General features: G+C 35.5%; 1 protein-coding gene across 1 annotated transcript in view; it reads left to right on the top strand.

The window, feature by feature from the left end:
• The window catches only part of gnai2b (guanine nucleotide binding protein (G protein), alpha inhibiting activity polypeptide 2b), a 50,036-nt gene that overhangs the window by 24,495 nt on the left and 7,526 nt on the right, over positions 1-18,015 (top strand). Inside the window, exons 2-4 of the mRNA XM_058777914.1 lie at positions 8,075-8,117; positions 10,934-11,075; positions 14,815-14,975. Of these exons, the coding sequence (XP_058633897.1) occupies positions 8,075-8,117; positions 10,934-11,075; positions 14,815-14,975 (346 nt within the window). The remainder of the gene's footprint in view (positions 1-8,074; positions 8,118-10,933; positions 11,076-14,814; positions 14,976-18,015) is intronic.

The following is an 18,015-nucleotide window of genomic DNA, read 5'->3' as shown; positions in this document are numbered from 1 at the left end:
ACATTAAATGAGATTTATGTACTGAATATGTAATACAAGGTTCAAAAGCTGGCCAGAATTGAGTTATTGCAAATATGTAGGTATGGCAATAATAAAGGAGGGTTTTTCCTTTTTAATAAGGTCAAGTGCTGCATTATCTTGTCTGGCTCTCTGCCGATCTACAGTAAATACTCAACGGTGTCTAAATATAGTTCATTTAAAAAGAAAAGTCTCCAGTTTTTCATCATGGGTGGATTGTGTAATTGTTTACTGTCACGATGCACATGCAGACTGATTTTAATGCGGCATGTTTTTTTTCATTGGTGATGGTGGTGATCTGCCTCTGCAGACTGTAAGTCATGATAGTTCAAACTCTACCACTCCCGCCCCGTCTGCAGTGTCCTCAGTTAATTATAGAGTTCAAACGTTAGTCAGTAGTGAATTAGACAGTCAGCAGATCTTTCTCTGTAAAGCTTTAGCTGGAATTACCAGTTGTAATGTAGCTAAATTAGATAAACATGACACATTTGCCACATGCTATTGGAAGAAAGATGCATTTTCTGAGTCAAGTAGCTCATGCAGAACTTCATTTAAATGACTTTATTTGCATGTACATTTTTTAAGTTAGAAATCATATTCGCAAAGATTGTTTTCAGTGGGTTTAAAATATAAGTGTATTTTCAAATTCTCACTATATATGTTAGGGGTGTCAACATTATGCATTAATGCATAATGCATTAATATTTTTTTAACGCAGATTAATCGTTTGATAAGGTTTGACCCCAACTTCCTGTCATCGCAGCGCGGAAGGTTATCTATCATTGTGTGATGAGGGTACAGCGAACCAGTGTTGCCAGGGTAACGTTAGCAGCACAAGTGGGCTATTTTAAAAAATAGAGTTGCGGGAAAAATTACAGAGCCATGGGTTGCGGTTTTTTGGGATACTTTTATAATGTACCGCGGCCGCCCAAAGTGTATATAGACAAATAAAAATTAAAATAGATCCTTTTACTAATGTGTATTATACTTGAAATGTATACCTGGAAACTTAAGAACTGAGAGGCGGTTGTAACATCAAACAACGTGAGTTTCAGCAGAGCATACATGTTAAGGCTGTTACACAGCAGAAATAAACATGACAACAGCCACTATAGATTATATAAGATAATAAACATGCGATTATGATAGATATGGTCTTTGTGATTTAAAAAAAAAAAAAAAAAAATATATATATATATATATATATATATTTTTTTTTTTTAAATGTGTGCGTCTGAAATGGTAATTTGTGCAGTGATATAGAAGGCTATAAATAGCATATTTTAACAACAGTAAACGACCAAATTCCACATGTGATCACAAAAGGAAGTTATTACAAACGCTCGATGGTGGTTTGAAGTGAGTTCTGAGTAAGTGTACTATTAATCTCATAAATTGTCTTATGTAGCATGATGCTAATGTTAGCTCTAATGCACCTGCAGAACAGGTCCAATTCTTCATAATGCATTTTGTCATAATACTTAACGTAAGGTCGCAAGAAATGTTTTGATGTATTTATTTAGAAATACTTTTGATAATAGTTGTGTAAATGTATACTGGGATTGAAGCGATGTGGCTTGGTAAATGTTTTATTGCCAGTTTAAAGGCTGATAATGGCTGAATAAAAAAAAGAATAATGATAAAAGAATAATAAGGATTATGTCTCATACCTGGCGGAAGTGTGAAAGGTTCTGTTTCCTTAAACTAGTGTGTCATGCATTTCTTTTTCAACACATTTACAGGTAAATCCTAGTATTTAAAATTTGAATGACTGTGATTAACGCGATTTTTAAATTTTTAATCGATTGACAGCACTAATAAATATATAAATATAATTTTAAAATTTTAATTTATAATTTATTATAATTTATTAATTATAATTAATACTATTGCAGCCCTATTGGATAACCATCTATATCAAACAATTCTGTGGTTTTGTAACTATAAAGTTTACTAATTATTTATTTTAGTTTTAAAGTGTAGTTTAATATGTTTATATATACATGTATTTATATAATCATATAAAAAAAAAATTATTTATTTCTATTAAAATACATTGTTTGCAATTTAATTTGGGTGATGTACAGTTCTTTTTACCACTGTCTTTCCTCTTTGTCCTCTATCCATTCATGTTCCTTTTTATCTGATGTCCTTTATTTCTTTCTTATATCTTTCTCTGCCTCTTTAATTTCCTTAAGTCATTTTTCAATTACAAAATAAATCACTGGCACATCAGCGCTCACTTGACCTCTCTTTCATCAGTATCAGTCATTGTGTTAGGAGATCTCAGTGTTAGCACCCAGAATGTCTATTATGGTTTGATGCATTGTTCTTACTGAACATGTGTCAAACTTGTAATAATAAAGATATATAAAAGAATTACAGTGTTAGACCGCAACATTAGACCACATATTTTTTGTCAGTGACAATGAAAGGATTGTTATACCGAATCTTTTTATGTGCAGAATAGATAAATATAGTCAAATGCGGCAAATGGACACACAACTGAAATGAGCAGCTGAAAGTATTACGAAATTAGACTAGATGTCTAGTAAGCAATCTTTCAGGGTGTTGTGACTGTCAGATTTTGTGAATTCTATGGCCACGCATTCCCATCAGGACCACCAGTAATGGCTCGCTAACAAGCGTTAGCATGACAACAGTCTTACTCTGCTTTTTTTTTTTTTTTTCTTTTCTGAATCAATAGGCTGGCCTGGGAGAGCAGTACTTGTTTAAGCGCCTTCAAATAGAAAATATTCTTCATTTCAGATAAATTGGATGAGCAGAAGAGGCTTTAGTCCTGTTAAATCAGGTGAAGGTAGCGAATGGATGCCAAACAGCTACACGCATAGAAAAGTGAACAGGCTGATGTTATTGAAAGAGAGTCATATAGGAGTTTGTCTGTTTAATAAGGAGATTACATATTACAGTAAAACAACAACACATTGAGACTTGTTCATGAATCATTCCATTGTTTGTGCAAGTCACGCAATTTCCACGAGAGTGGTTTTATGAACAATTTACTCAAATTGGTTTTGTTCATGTTTCATGAAGGAAGCTCAATGTTCTTTGATAGCAATGATGTAGTAAATGACACTTAATAGAATTAGGGATGCAACAATACCATTTTTTCAGAACCGATCCGATACTGAAAAATCTGAGTATCTGCCGATACTGATCCAATCCAACCAGCGCAGTTTCTTTTTTTTTTTTTTTTTTTTAAATCGATGTAGAATTTCTATTCTTCTGTGTGTTGACCTGATCTACTACATGTAGATAACTTCATTTTAATTAAAAATAACAAATGAAAAAATATATAATCATAATCTGACAAAAATACTAGGGCTCTAAATTTAACTGGCGCTCGGGTCAGATGATTTCGGGTACGGGCTTCTGTTTAAAACCCGTGCAGACCTCTACCTGAGGGTTGTTACATTTTCAGCAAACTTTTATGTTTGGGTGAAGCATTCCTTTAAAATGACCACATATCTTTCCAGATAATTCAGTGTTTTATGCATACCGTTTTTGCACGTCTCGGCATTGCAAGATGATGATGATGATTTTGTCATATACTATGCATGATTTTTAAACTGACTCCTGTGAGTTTCATTTCTCTCTGTGAATGAGGACACCATGTTCTCCTCCGCTTACTAATTGCCATGAGGCCAGTGAGGGTCTCATTCAGATGCATTGATGTTTGCCCAAACGATAGCAAACAGAGGCGGCCTATCCTCTCTGCCAGCCGAAAACACACAGAGGCCTTTGTTAGACGAGAGGGCCTTAGAATCACACATCTCTTTGCTTCTCTAATTTTTTCATTTTTATAAAGCATTATCATGTTTTTGTTTTTGTTTAATATCATTTAATGTGCCTGATGTACAGTGAATTGTGCATAATAATCCCAACCCCAAGTCTGAGCAATATTAATACTGATGCTTGCAAACACTACTAATTATAAAGCAGCTGTTGTAAATGACCTGTTTATGATATTTCTGCAGTACTTGTTTAATTAGATGTTATTTTAAGTCACCACCTGATCTTATCCTCAACTTTATCTGCTTTGCATCTGTTAAATGAACAAGCTCCAAAAGTACTAGTTGCGTTTATGGGTCCGGTGTGTATTAAAACCCTCCCTTTGTCTCCAATTACACTGTTTTACCCTCTGTGGCGTGCTGGGGTTTGTGAATAAACAGTTCAGTTGTTATTCTTCAAGTCTCATAAGGATCAATTATTGGCTCTTTTTCTCATTTCTCCATTAGTAAGTATTGTGGTTGTACGGTGGAGCTGGTGTAATGGTGTGTCCCTTGAGCTCTGGACACAGTAGTAGTGCTCAGGGGACGCTGTGTAAGTGTGTCTCTTGGAAGTCTCGTCTCTCGGGTCTCTGCCATTTTGTATTTTTTAATTTTTATTTATTTTTTTTCTTTGTACAGAGTACAACAGACAATGTAGTACAGTCATAATACTGTAGGAGGTCAAAGGTAACAAAAGTAAATTATTAATCCTGATAAGGACAGGAAAGTCAACCATTTATACAAGCTCACACTTGTGCAAAAACACTTAAACACTTTTTTTATTTGTTGTGTGTGTGTGTGTGTGTGTGTGTGTGTGTGTAAATATATATTTATATTATATTATATATATATATTTTTTTTTCCCCTTCCTTTTTAAATGTTATAATGTTGATTGCAATTAATCACTTCCTCAAGAATAATAAGATGGTATTTGACAGCAAGTTGTCATTTTCTTGTTTTTACCTTAAAGACATTACACTCTTCCAAGAAAATAGTATTTGGTTGTCAGTTGTCAAACTTTTATTTTTATTTAATTAATTTTTCTTACTTAATTTTACTTTCTTTTCTTTTCTTTTCTATTGTCATTTATGTCGTTTTTTGCATTTTATTGTATTTTTTTTTTTTTTTTTTTCCACTTATTAACAAGTACATGCTTCCATTCAAGTGGTATTTTTATTTTTAATTTTTATTTTATTTAAGAATTGACACACTTCCAATAAAGTCGTATTTGGTTATCAGTTGTCAAATATTTTACTGTACTTTACACACTTCCAATAAAGTCGTATTTGGTTGTCAAACAATAAGCCAGATCTCTTCAGATGCTTGTAAAAAAGATGAAAGTGCGAGTTGGTAATTGGTTTGTGGTACTGTGCAGTGAGTGCGTCTCGTGGCGAGGTAGCTGTTTTAATGATTCAGCAGATGGCCAAGGAGACGCTGCTGTAGGGGCTGCTGACGGCACTCCTGCGCAGATGCTGCGTCTCCATTTCCATCTCTTACTACATTAAAACATGTTAAAAGAAAATGAAATGGAGATGATTTTTTTGCTATCTGGCTTTTTCCACACACACAAAAAAAATCTGCACCCTGGTATAGATATTAATACCATGGTATTTTGATATAAACCAAAGGCCGAAACATCATCTTGTAGCAATCATGAGTAGATACAATTATTCTGCAGCTGGTGTTTTTATGAGATCTCGATCTTATGAAAAACGTCTCGTTCTACTTTACACTTGGCTGAAAGCCTTTTGATATAGTTGTTCGTCTCCCTGAGCGTAACTCGGGATTCTATCTGTCCACTCACAGTAATTGAATGACAGCTCCACATCTTCCACTCAGAGCTGGACCGGAAGAGGTTTTTGTTCTCTCAGCACTTTCAGAGCTGTGCTTTTACCACTTTGACAGACAGAGCTCATTACGTTATGCAGGAATAATCCGAAGTGTTCCCAGACCCTTTCCGTATACATGGGTGAACTTGTGAGCCGTCTCTCAGAACATCAGGCTTCTGTGCAGCGGAAATAACAACAAGCGGAGAGCCACGGCCGGGCTACGTCAACATGAAGCTGAGTTTTGACAGCAGATGTTTTGGCACAGCTTCAGTGAGCAGTATTAGTCTAAAGTCATCTTCAGGGGTGGAGGAAGTGCAGAGGCTTTCAATATAAGCACACGCACAGCCTCCATACTTCACATATGAGATGTATCGTGCATAGAATATTTGAGAACTCTCATCTGTACTCAAGACTGTATGTTGTGAATGTACTATGAGGCGTATAAGGGTTCATGAAAGTATTCTGTACTGAAGCAAAAAGTACATGTGGCTGAGAAGATTCTGTAACCTCTGATTAAAACAATGTTGCTATGCAGTGAAATTGGCAATAGGCTATAGGAGCTGCACAGTGATATGGACTATTTTATGGACGCTGATATTTTGACCATTAAAAAAAATAAATATAGATATATAGATATACACTAGTCAACATTTGAAGTGGATCAAAACCTTTCATCAAAGTTGTCCTAAAACCAAAACAATACCCATTCTTGTCTTTGCCAAGACCATACAGCAGTTTAACAGGACAGGTTCCACTCAGAACAGGCCTCGCCATGGTCGACCAAAGAAGTTGAGTGCACGTGCTCCGCATCATATCCAGAGGTTGTGTTTGGGAAATAGACGTATGAGTGCTGCCAGCATTGCTGCAGAGGTTGAAGGGGGTCAGCCTGTCAGTGCTCAGACCATACGCCACACACTGCATCAAATTGGTCTGCATGGCTGTCGTCCCAGAAGGAAGCCTCTTCTAAAGATGATGCACAAGAAAGCCCGCAAACAGTTCGCTGAAGACAAGCAGACTAAGGACATGGATTACTGGAACCATGTCCTGTGGTCTGATGAGTCCAAGATAAACTTATTTGGTTCAGATGATGTCAAGCGTGTGTGGCGGCAACCAGGTGAGGAGTACAAAGACAAGTGTGTCTTGCCTACAGTCAGGATGGTGGTGGGAGTGTCATGGTCTGGGGCTGCATGAGTGCTGCCGGCACTGGGGAGCTACAGTTCACTGAGGGAACCATGAATGCCAACATGTACTGTGACATACTGAAGCAGAGCATGATCCCCTCCCTTCAGAGACTGGGCCGCAGGGCAGTATTCCAACATAACTACCCCAAACACTTGCTAAAGAAGCTGAGGGTAAAGGTGATGGACTGGCCAAGCATGTCTCCAGACCTAAACCCTATTGAGCATCTGTGGGTCAATCTCTAACATCCACCAGCTCTGTGATGTCGTCATGGAGGAGTGGAAGAGGACTCTAGTGGCAACCTGTGAAGCTCTGGTGAACTCCATGCCCAAGAGGGTTAAGCCAGTGATAGAAAATATTGGTGGCCACACAAAATATTGACACTTTGGGCCCAATTTGGACATTTTCACTTAGGGGTGTACTCACTTTTGTGGCCAGCGGTTTAAAGTCACACCAGAGGGGTTCAGCTTGGATTAGGACTCGGCTTTCTGCAGACCAGTCAGTTTCTTCCACACTGACTAAATCAATCATTTCTTTTTGAACCTTGCCATATACACGGAAGCATTGTCATGTTAGAATAGAAAAGGGTCCTGTTCAAACTGTTGCTTTAAAATTAGAAGCACACAATTCCCTAGACTATCATTATATGCTTAAACATTAAGATTTGTACTCATGGAAATTACTGAAGTAGTCAAACCTGTTCATTAGAAGGGGATGACCCAATACTTTTGGCAATATAGTGTATGTATATGTATGTATGTATGTATGTATGTATGTGTACATATAGATAGATAGATAGAGATAGAGATAGAGATAGAGATAGAGATAGAGATAGAGATAGAGATAGAGATAGAGATAGAGATATAGATATATAGATATAGATATAGATATAGATATAGATATAGATATAGAGATATAGATATAGATATATATAGATATAGATAGATAGAGATATAGATAGATAGAGAATAGATATAGATTATATATAGATATATATAGATAGATAGAGAATAGATAGAGAATAGATATAGATTATATATAGATATATATAGATAGATAGATAGAGAATAGATAGAGAATAGATATAGATATATATAGATATAGATATAGATAGATATAGAATAGATATAGAATAGATATAGATTAGATATAGATTATATATATATATATATAAAAGATAGAGATGGATCCAGTATTTTAACTTTATTTGACTGCTTGCTCTGTTTTCTCTCTGACATTCCTTTCGTCTCTCTTCAGGTGCGGGTGAATCAGGGAAGAGCACCATTGTGAAACAGATGAAGTAAGTAGAAACTTACTTGAATATTTTATTCCATTTTAGTAATCTTAACTAGATTTTACAAAATATAAGCATGCCTAATCGGTTGAATTCATAGAACGTTTGCAATCAAATTTATTTAATACAAATACAATTAAATTTTTATTAAAAATTTATGATAAAAAATAGTGGCAATCAAACAAAAACGTAAAAACATAAATTTAAGAAGTAATATTATTTTTTGCCGTTATTGTTATTATTATATTATTTCTTTGAGAAATACATTCTACTGTACAATAATATATTTCTGTCACTAAGTTAAACCAGACTTCTATTTTAGTGGGTTGTTGTGAAGATCTTTGAGTTTGTGTGTGTCAAATGAAATGGTAAGATGAGAGACGCTGAAAACATCACGATTATTCACCACACACTTTTTAAGCATCATATACATGCTTCCTTTTAATTTTACATTCAAACAAGACTGTGATTCCAGGAAGACACAGTCAGGCTCTGTACTCCTCCTCTGAAATTGCTGCTTTAACTCTGATAAATCACACACATTGACAGTAAATTAGCTCCTTGCAGCTGCCGAGATACAAGTGCGCGCGCACTATTTATATTCGGTAATAAAGCCATGCTTCATCTGTCACATTTATTTGCAGCCACAGCTCTTTTGCACAAATGACATCATGTGTGAGATGCAGAGCTAAAACAGCGGTTAACAGAAAGCGGCTCTAGCTGCTGTTATGAGTTTCATTTCCGTGATGGAGTCACATTTCCGCACGAGTGCACCTCCTTACAAACCCTGTGATGCAGAGCTGCTTCCTTTACTTCAGATGCCCTCATCCTGTTCATGATTAATAGACACCATCCATCTCCTCACGATACCAAAATATAGCACTTCTCTTTCTCTCTTTGTGCAGCTCTGCTCTGCTAGATGGTAACCCTCATTCTGCTAAACATCTTGCAAAAACGCACCATTTGACATACTTTAGCATATTTCAGTATATTTTCAATATTTAATTGGACTATTTAATGCTATTTTCAGTCTTTGGCATGCTTTCTTGATTTTATTTTGATACGGTTTAGTAAATGAGATTATAGTTTGAGGATGCAGCCCACGTGTTAAATCATTTAGCAGTTCTCTGAGCCCTCAGTGTCCATACAGTAACAACACCTTTCCATTTCATTAGATTAAGTATAATTAGTTTTTGCTTTGTTCGTATGCTACCATTAAAATTTTTTTGAAAGTCTCATGCTCACCAAGGCTGCATTTATTTGATGAAAAATACAGTAAAAACAGTAATATTGGGAAATATTATTGCACATTTAAAATAACTATTTATAAATTGAATATATTTTAAAATGTAATTTATTCCTGTGACGTAAAGCCGAATTTTCAGCATCATTACTTCAGTCTTCAGTGTCACATGATCCTTCAGAAATCATTCCAAGATGCTGATTGCTCAAGAAATTTCTTATTGTTGGAAATGGTTAATATTTTTGTGAAAACAATTTCCCATATTTATTGATTTAATAAGTTAAGAACAGCAAATTAATTAACATGAATTTCTTTATCACTTTTGATCAGTTTAATTCATACTTGCTGGATAAGTGTTTTTTTATTTTATTTATTTTTTTAATCTTACCGACCCCAAAATTTTAAATGTTTGTTACTGTTGAATGCCTTTTTAAAAACTCAAGTTTGAATGTTTCTTTTGCAATTACTTGACTATGTAAAAGGAGAAAAATAATGAAAAGGCTATATATAAAATGGTGTGCATAATATGCAGAGCAATCAGGTCACTGTTTTGTAAGATAAATGAAAGTTGTTGGATGAAAGGTGTGCTCATTTATTCTTGACTATAAATGTTTTTATTGTACTATATATATCTTTCAGTGTAAGTAGAAGTTGCATGCACAAAGACAGATAGCGAAAGCCTTGAATAGTTTTATCATTTCCATTTGAATTCCATTTCCATTTGGAGGCGCTGGGATCTCAAGGACAGCACACAGTTTGACGCTCAGGTCATTAATGCAGGTTTAAGCAGAAACGGTGTTACAATGACAATGAGTGTTAGCAGCAGCAGACAAATTCTGCTGCTTTTATACCCAGAGTAACACTCCTGAAGGTGTCATGTATCACACATTTCTTTAATTCACCATTTACCAAGCGCATGAAGATTCAGCTTTATTTGATCAAACCTTTTAAGATCCATTAGCCTGAGCTTCCTCTCTTCTGAGCTGCTGAAAAACATTTGAAAAAAAGTATCGTGTCAATAAGGCCGAACTGGCCTATTTTATATTTGCTTACTCGGTTATAGGAAGAGAAGGCGGTGATATCTGCTGACGTTAGTGAATATGGAATGTGTTACATGATGCACATTACTGCACAGCACTGGAAAAAGCCAGTTGTGAAACTGTATGTTTTAAATCGGAGGTGCAAATGCACATCGTTGGTTGATAATTAGTTTTATGGCTGATATAGTTAATATGATGGCCATTATCAGTTTTCAAAATAAATATATAGGCTACAGTTGTAGCAACAACTGTATAGCCTATTATGGGCTAATATTTTTTTTGCTTCCAATATTTGCCTCGTAAGACTCATGTGATTGACACATTAATCAATCAAACCAATTAAAATAAATAATTACGGAGAGTTCCTTTTAATACAGGTCTTTTGATGCAAATTATTTTAATAGTGATTTTAATAAGATTTTATTTTCTTTAGCTTTCCCAGATTTTATTATTTATTTTTTATTTTCAAGATAGTATTATACCATTCTCTGCTGATCTTTCAGGTCAATATAATTTATTTAATTTCACCCTGTGTTCAGAATCATCCATGAAGACGGCTACTCAGAAGACGAGTGCAAGCAGTACAGAGCCGTGGTCTACAGCAACACCATCCAGTCAATAATGGCCATTATTAAAGCCATGAGCAACCTTAAGATCGACTACGGAGAGACCGCCCGAGTGGTAAGACCTCTTGTGATGTCTGGGATGAGTATGTAGGTCATGCTGGCTTTCTGTAAATAATTCAGAGAGTCCAGCACACTCTTGCAACTTCACTTTTCTGATCTTCAGCTTTAATGATTAGCATTTGAAGGACCTGAGATAGTATGCAAAACGAGTTATTCTGTGCATCAATAAATGATTCACAATAAGCAATTGCTTGGTTATTTTAACTTGAATTATTGCCATTACAAATATACCATGGTAATGAAGCCCTGCATGGGCCTAAAATATAGGCCCTAGCCCGGCCCTGGCCCGAGACGCTCAGGCCCTAGCCTGTGTCCGACAGCTTATCAGAATTCTTCTCCCAAACAGCTTATACTACTGAATCAGCTATTAAAATACTTCAGTTTTGTATGAAATGGCAAAGTGATTGTATTTCGTTTCGTTATTTTAAGTTAATTTAGAAAAACGTTTGGAGCATTTTTTTTATTCGTTAAATGTAAGTTTTGTTTTTAAAGTAGCCTAACGACCAAGCGGCAGACAGAGTTGATATGTTTGATCAATTTAGCCTTCTCAAATCATCAGGACTAAAATTAAATCTGTAGTTATAAAACAGCTCCACAATGTTAGTTTAAACGCTTAACCAAAATAAATGTGCACTGATGCATATCCAGTCGTTTGTGTGGAGAGTGGAAGACACATCTAATGAGGAGACGGCGAGTCAGGATCATCGTCAAATGCATGGATGATCCAAAATGCAGCTTTTCCCAAAGCATTGGGAACTTTTAGTAACTCCCCACGCTCCAACTTCTCCCTGATGCTCTGCATGGTCAACTTTCACCTGCATGCTAATGCGTGCGCAGCGTTGGGGAGTAACTAGTTACATGTAACGGAATTATGTAATTTAATTACAAAATAAAAGTAATTGTAATTGGTTACAGTTACTAAGAAAAAAATGTGTAATTAAATTACAGCTACTTATGAAAATGTTAAGGATTACAAAGGGGCTTACATCAGATTTTTTTCACACATACTCGCACATACAGATTTAATTGATTTTCTTTCATAAATTACAGTGAGTTAGATTCCATTGTTTCCTGTCATAGCTATGCAAAGATTTGATTTCAAAAACAGTATCATAGCTATTAAACTATTTCTTATGATTTTAAATCTGTATTTAACCTCAGAATGATTTTAAAGTAAGTCTGATTTTGTGGTGGCTGTGCTTCAAAGGGGACATCGGATGCCCATTTTCCACAAGTTGGTATGATTCTTTAGGGTATTCTTGAAATGGTCTCAGTGGTCATGAAAAACAACACCCTTTTTAACTTCTCAAAAACAGCTCTGTTCACAGCAACTCGTTTCGCTGCATATCTCTTTACATGCTAATGAGCTCTGCTCACCCCGCCCCTCACTTCTGTGGAAGAGCAAAGGCAATTCGCAAATAATCTATAAAAATATAAAGTGTGAGACTTACTACTTCTGGAGGAGCAGCTGGATCATGAACAATGAGTACTGATTCATCCTTGAGTTTTAACTTTTTAACAAAACCTGCCTGGAGTCTGGAGTAAAATGATTTGCGCAGCCAGACATAAACGAATTTAGTGAAAGTGAAGTGACGTGTGGCCAAGTATGGAGACCCATACTCGGAATTTGTGCTCTGCATTTAAACCATCCAAGTGCACACACACAGTAGTGAACACACACACACAGCCAGAGCAGTGGGCAGCCAATGCTGCTGCGCCCGGGGAGCAGTTGGGGGTTCGGTGTCTTGCTCAAGGGTCTCACCTCAGTCATGGTATTGAAGGTGGAAGAGAGCGCTGGTTATTCACTCCAAAATCAAAATGGCTTGATAATTGAGACTGTTTAGGTTTTTGGGGGATTACAAAAAAAGGAGTGCATTTTTATCATTGTTACACACTGCCAAGACACATTTATATGCAAATGAAGATATTTGGCATCCAATGTCTCCTTTTGAATTAAGATTATAATATTTTAATTTTAGTGATGAAGGATTTTGAAAGTCTGACATAATCAGTGTTGAGTTCTACTGTAAGGTTAACCCTGCCCGGTTTACATGTTTGAAAATGATTAACAGTTGAAAACATTAGAAATTTAGAAACGTAATCAAAAAGTTATCAGTTACATTACTTTAAAGTAATTGAAAAGTTACACTACTTATTACATTAAGTAGGGTAACTTGTAATCTGTAACCTGTTACATTTCCAAAGTAACCTTCCCAACACTCTGCGTGTGTATATATGCGTTGTGTATGCGATGTGTAATATTTATGAAATAATCAGTATTTCATACAGTAGCCATGTGTGCTCTGCGCGTATATGGGCACAATAAAAGGCAAGAAGCTAAATGAGCCCAAGCCCGATCTGTTTAAAAAAAAAAAAAAAAAAAAAAGGCCCGAGCCCGGCCTGAATGGACTCAGTGTGTATATTATATGTGACCCTGGACCACAAAACCAGTCTCAAGTCGCTGGGGTATGTTTGTAGCAATAGCCAAAAATGCATTGTATGGGTCAAAATTGTCGATTTTTCTTTTATGCCAAAAATCATTAGGATATTAAGTAAAGATCATGTTCCACGAAGATATTTTTTTAATTTCTTACCGTAAATGTACCACAACTTAATTTTTGATTAGTAATATGCATTGCTAAGAACTTTAAAGGTGTTAGGTGTTAAAGGCGATTTTCTCAATATTTAGATTTTTTTTGCACCCTCAGATTCCAGATTTTCAAATGGTTGTATCTCGGCCAAATATTGTTCTCTACAAACCACAATATTGGAAAGCTTATTTATTCATCAATGGAAAGCTTATTTATTCAGCTTCCAGATGATATATAAATCTCAATTTTGAAAAAATTTACACTTCAGACTGGTTTTGTCGTCCAGGGTCACATATTATTAGTAATAGGAAGGCAAACATTATAATACTTTCTTGTTTGCCTTCAGCATTCAGCAAATGCGCATTTATATCATTTAAACAAATCTTTGAATGACTAATGAACATTTTAATTTCACAAACCTTGCAGACTAGTTGAATCCAGCTGTGAGATCTTATAGTGTGCATTTGTATCCTGCATAATCGTGTGTTCTCTGCGTGACGGTCGATCCATGAGAGTTCAGCTTCACTGGAGACGCACGGTCGACAAACTTTAAACTCGTGATTTCAAGTTATGCTGCGCTTTATGCTTTTGCCCACTGTCATATTCATGTCATTTTCACTGTGTGCTGTATGTAAAATGAGTGTTACCTTGGCTTTATTTGAAAAAAAATATGATTTCCAATGCACACGAACATCCCAGAATACTGAGTGCCCTGTTGGTTACAGTGTTTACTTCCTTTTTAATTATATTTTTATTAAATATTTATTTATTTGTAAAAAATACTTTGTCATCTGAAGTATTTGTTTATGTTATACTTTTCTTTTTTTTAAAATCCATTTTCAAATGATTTAAAATTCCTTAAATATGAATTAAAATAAATAGCTATATTGGCCATCGGCCACCCTGCTTTCCAAGATATCGGTATCGGCTGTCCAAAAAACCAATATCGGTCGACCACTAATATGTTTGGAGACAGTAATTTTGCAGTAAATCCCTGCTCAAGGCAATCTGTAATTGCTCTAAAGCAAAGTTTGCTTCCAGTTACAGTTAAGTTCTTTCAGCAATGTTTTATTCCTCACTCAGCACATCTTGTGTGTGTGTGTGTGTGTGTGTGTGTGTGTGTGTGTATGTGTGTGTGTGCAGGACGATGCACGGCAGCTGTTTGCTCTGTCTGCAGCAGCGGAGGAGCAGGGCATCTTAACTGATGATCTGGCCAATGTGATCCGCAGACTGTGGGCCGACAGCGGGGTTCAGGGATGTTTCACCCGATCCAGAGAATATCAGCTCAACGACTCTGCTGCCTAGTAAGTGTCTACACAAACACACACACACACACACACACAAACAATACTGCTCCTGCTTCACATCTTACTATACATTTACACTCTTATACACATGCTCCATATAGAATTTAGTTCAATTAGACTATAGTAAATATATTTTGAGCATAGTCTTACTAGTTATTCTCATCACTGCAGTATTTTATTGGTAGGTATTTCACTGGCACGTATATGGTATAACGCTGTGGATGCCCAAATTCTAAAATGCATATATCTCCGCCCCTAAAATCTCATTGGATGAGTCATGTTCACTGTCTGTCTGACTGAATTGAATTCCTTATAAATGCATAAATTGCTGCACTGATAGGCATGAAAATGGCTTAAAATTAGATTAATTGATTTCTACGTTAATTATTTTTATGGTTATTTTTAATAATTCAATTATTTTTGCAACAATGTGTGCATTTCACAGCTCAAAAATACCCTGGCAATCTGGCAATGTAAGAAAACTGTTTTTATATGCGAGATCATATTCTCACAACAGAGATGGGCTTGATGTTTAAACATGTAGACATGCACAAAAAACACAGAGACGGTGAAGAATTGTTTGCATGCAAAGTGAATACACTTTAGGCTGGTTACATGACACTACTGTTCAAAATTCGAGGTAAGGTTTTTTTTGTTTTTGAAAGTCTCTTCTGCTCACCAAAGCAGATTATCTGATTACAAATAGAGTAAAAATATTGTCAAATATTACAGTTTTAAATAATATTCAAATCAATTTGAATATATTTTCGATATAATTTATTCCTGTGATGTAAAGCTGAATTTTCAGCATCATTTCTCCAGTCTTCAGTGTCACATGATCCTTCAGAAATCATTCTAATATGCTGATTTGCTGCTCAAGAAACATGTCTGATTTATCAGTGTTAAAAACAGTTGTGCTGCTTCATATTTGGAAACATTGCTTTTTTTTTTCTTTTTCTTTTTTTGTGACATTTTAAGTTTTTTTTTTTTTTTAATCGAATGCACACTTAATTTTTAAGTTAAGTAAAACTTAAGTATTAATAAAAACAGTAGCTTAAAATAGTTGGCTTAATCATAAAACACACTCGTTGGTGTCTTTTATCATATTGTTGTTGTTTTATGAGAGCAGTTATCCACTCGAGGCCGTGTGTTAGTCATTTTTCAGCAGTTAAATCCTCTCCCTTCACTCCTTCAGCTCTGTCGGATCACTGCAGCTCACGCCTCACACGGCCTGTTGTTTAATTAGATTTCACTTCAGAGCTGCATAAACACAAACACTTGAGGAGCACAATTGTGCAAGGAGTGGCAGCACAAAACTAAATTACAAATCTCTAGACAGAATGTGATTTTAATGGTGTTTTAGCACCAGCACGTAAACACTTGATGCATGATGGGAGGCACGTCCAAGCAGGGAACTCAATGCCAAGTCCATTTGTTGTTGTTAGCAGAAATGTCTCCTGCCTTTGAGGACACAATGTGAACACACTCAGACCTTCACTGATAATTTACATTATAATATTTTATATTATAGTTATAAAAATTATAATTGACTTATTTAAATTCAAGGTCAAGATAAATATTTATATAAACATTAAAGGTCATTGCACGCTGAGTCTGAAATTTTCGTCCGCCATAAAAAAAAATTCGGATCGGGTTACTTTTTTTTTTTTTTTTTTTCTCGTTTTTCGCATCCGTAGCAAGCATTTTGAGAGGTGTTTTGACAGTTCAGAGCCACCGTACAAGCAAAAATCCAGAATGGCGATTATCATGTTCATCCACTTCATCTCGCAGCACAAAGCACTTTATATAGATCCTAGCAATTGATGGTGGTCTTTTTAATATATGGCTCTAGTATCGCTAGCAAAGCATCAAACTGAGCCACTGACACCCTGAAGCCCGTGATAATCCCGCTGCTCCTTAATAAGGAGGGGGAACTCTCTGTCCTCTCTATATTTTAGGATTGAATGGACCCAATATTTCCTTTCTTTTCCTTTTTTTTTTTTTTTAAGAAGCGAGAGGACAACAAAATCCTGTCAATGCCTGAAGACTCCATTTAGTAGGCTACTGTTTTGCACATTTTTTCGCAACGGATTAATTAATACGCATCGGACTCAGTGTGCAAGGTTTCTGTGCGTGATGAATTTTTAGGATTACAAATACGAAAAAACTCTGCAATGACCTTTAGTGTTTATTTATAATTTATTTCATTATAAAGTCTATAAATTATATATATGTATATAACTTTTTTTTTACTTTGGAATAAGTGTGTGTGTGCGTGTATAATTTTTTTTTCTGTTCTGTTGGGCCATTTGAGGTAAAATGTAGTTTCATGTGTATTTTTTTATTTTTAACTTATATAGATAAAATACATGTATGGTTGAAGTTATAATCGTGGTTAACCGTTAAAAACAAAATCTCACATGAGTTCTGGGCCTAAAAACTTTTAAGAACCCTGCAACAGTCGGATAGTTAATGGTAACTACTTCATAAGTTAGTCCTTAACCAAGATCAAAAGAAGCATTAAGACTTGCTTTCAGCTCAGTATATTTGTTGAAAGAGAAAGTCCTCCTCACATTCCCACGTCTCAGACTCACCCTGCTGTAGTTAAAGCAGATGGAGTCTGTCACGATCCTCAGGCTATGCAGCTGAAAGCCCTGCTTCTCTCTGCCCATCATATGATCTTTACATTGAAACCTTCTGTAGTGCCGCCCATTAAAACAAGCGCTGGCAGGAAGACTAGCATTCTAGGAAATAAACTCTCAAAGCATGAAATGTGAATTAACAGTCAAACTAAAGGAAGATAGTGGGTCATTTCAGTTCATCTCACAATAGATGAGCTCTGTTTTTCATTTATGATTGTAATTATAAATGACTCTGAGCTAAACAGTTTTATTCAGAGTAATGCGATTGTTGCTCATTGTGTGATCAGAAAAGCATGATGTTTTAATAAGCATTTATTAGTGAATGCATAACCTCAGGAAATATTAATTTTATTTGTTTAATTTAGTAGAATTATTGTTCTTGTTTATGTTGTCAC

This window comes from Onychostoma macrolepis, chromosome 06 (genome assembly GCF_012432095.1).
Source record: "Onychostoma macrolepis isolate SWU-2019 chromosome 06, ASM1243209v1, whole genome shotgun sequence".
NCBI classification, from domain to species: domain Eukaryota; kingdom Metazoa; phylum Chordata; class Actinopteri; order Cypriniformes; family Cyprinidae; genus Onychostoma; species Onychostoma macrolepis.
The sequence above is the reverse complement of the archived record's forward strand: the minus strand, read 5'-3'. Positions and strand labels throughout refer to the sequence as shown.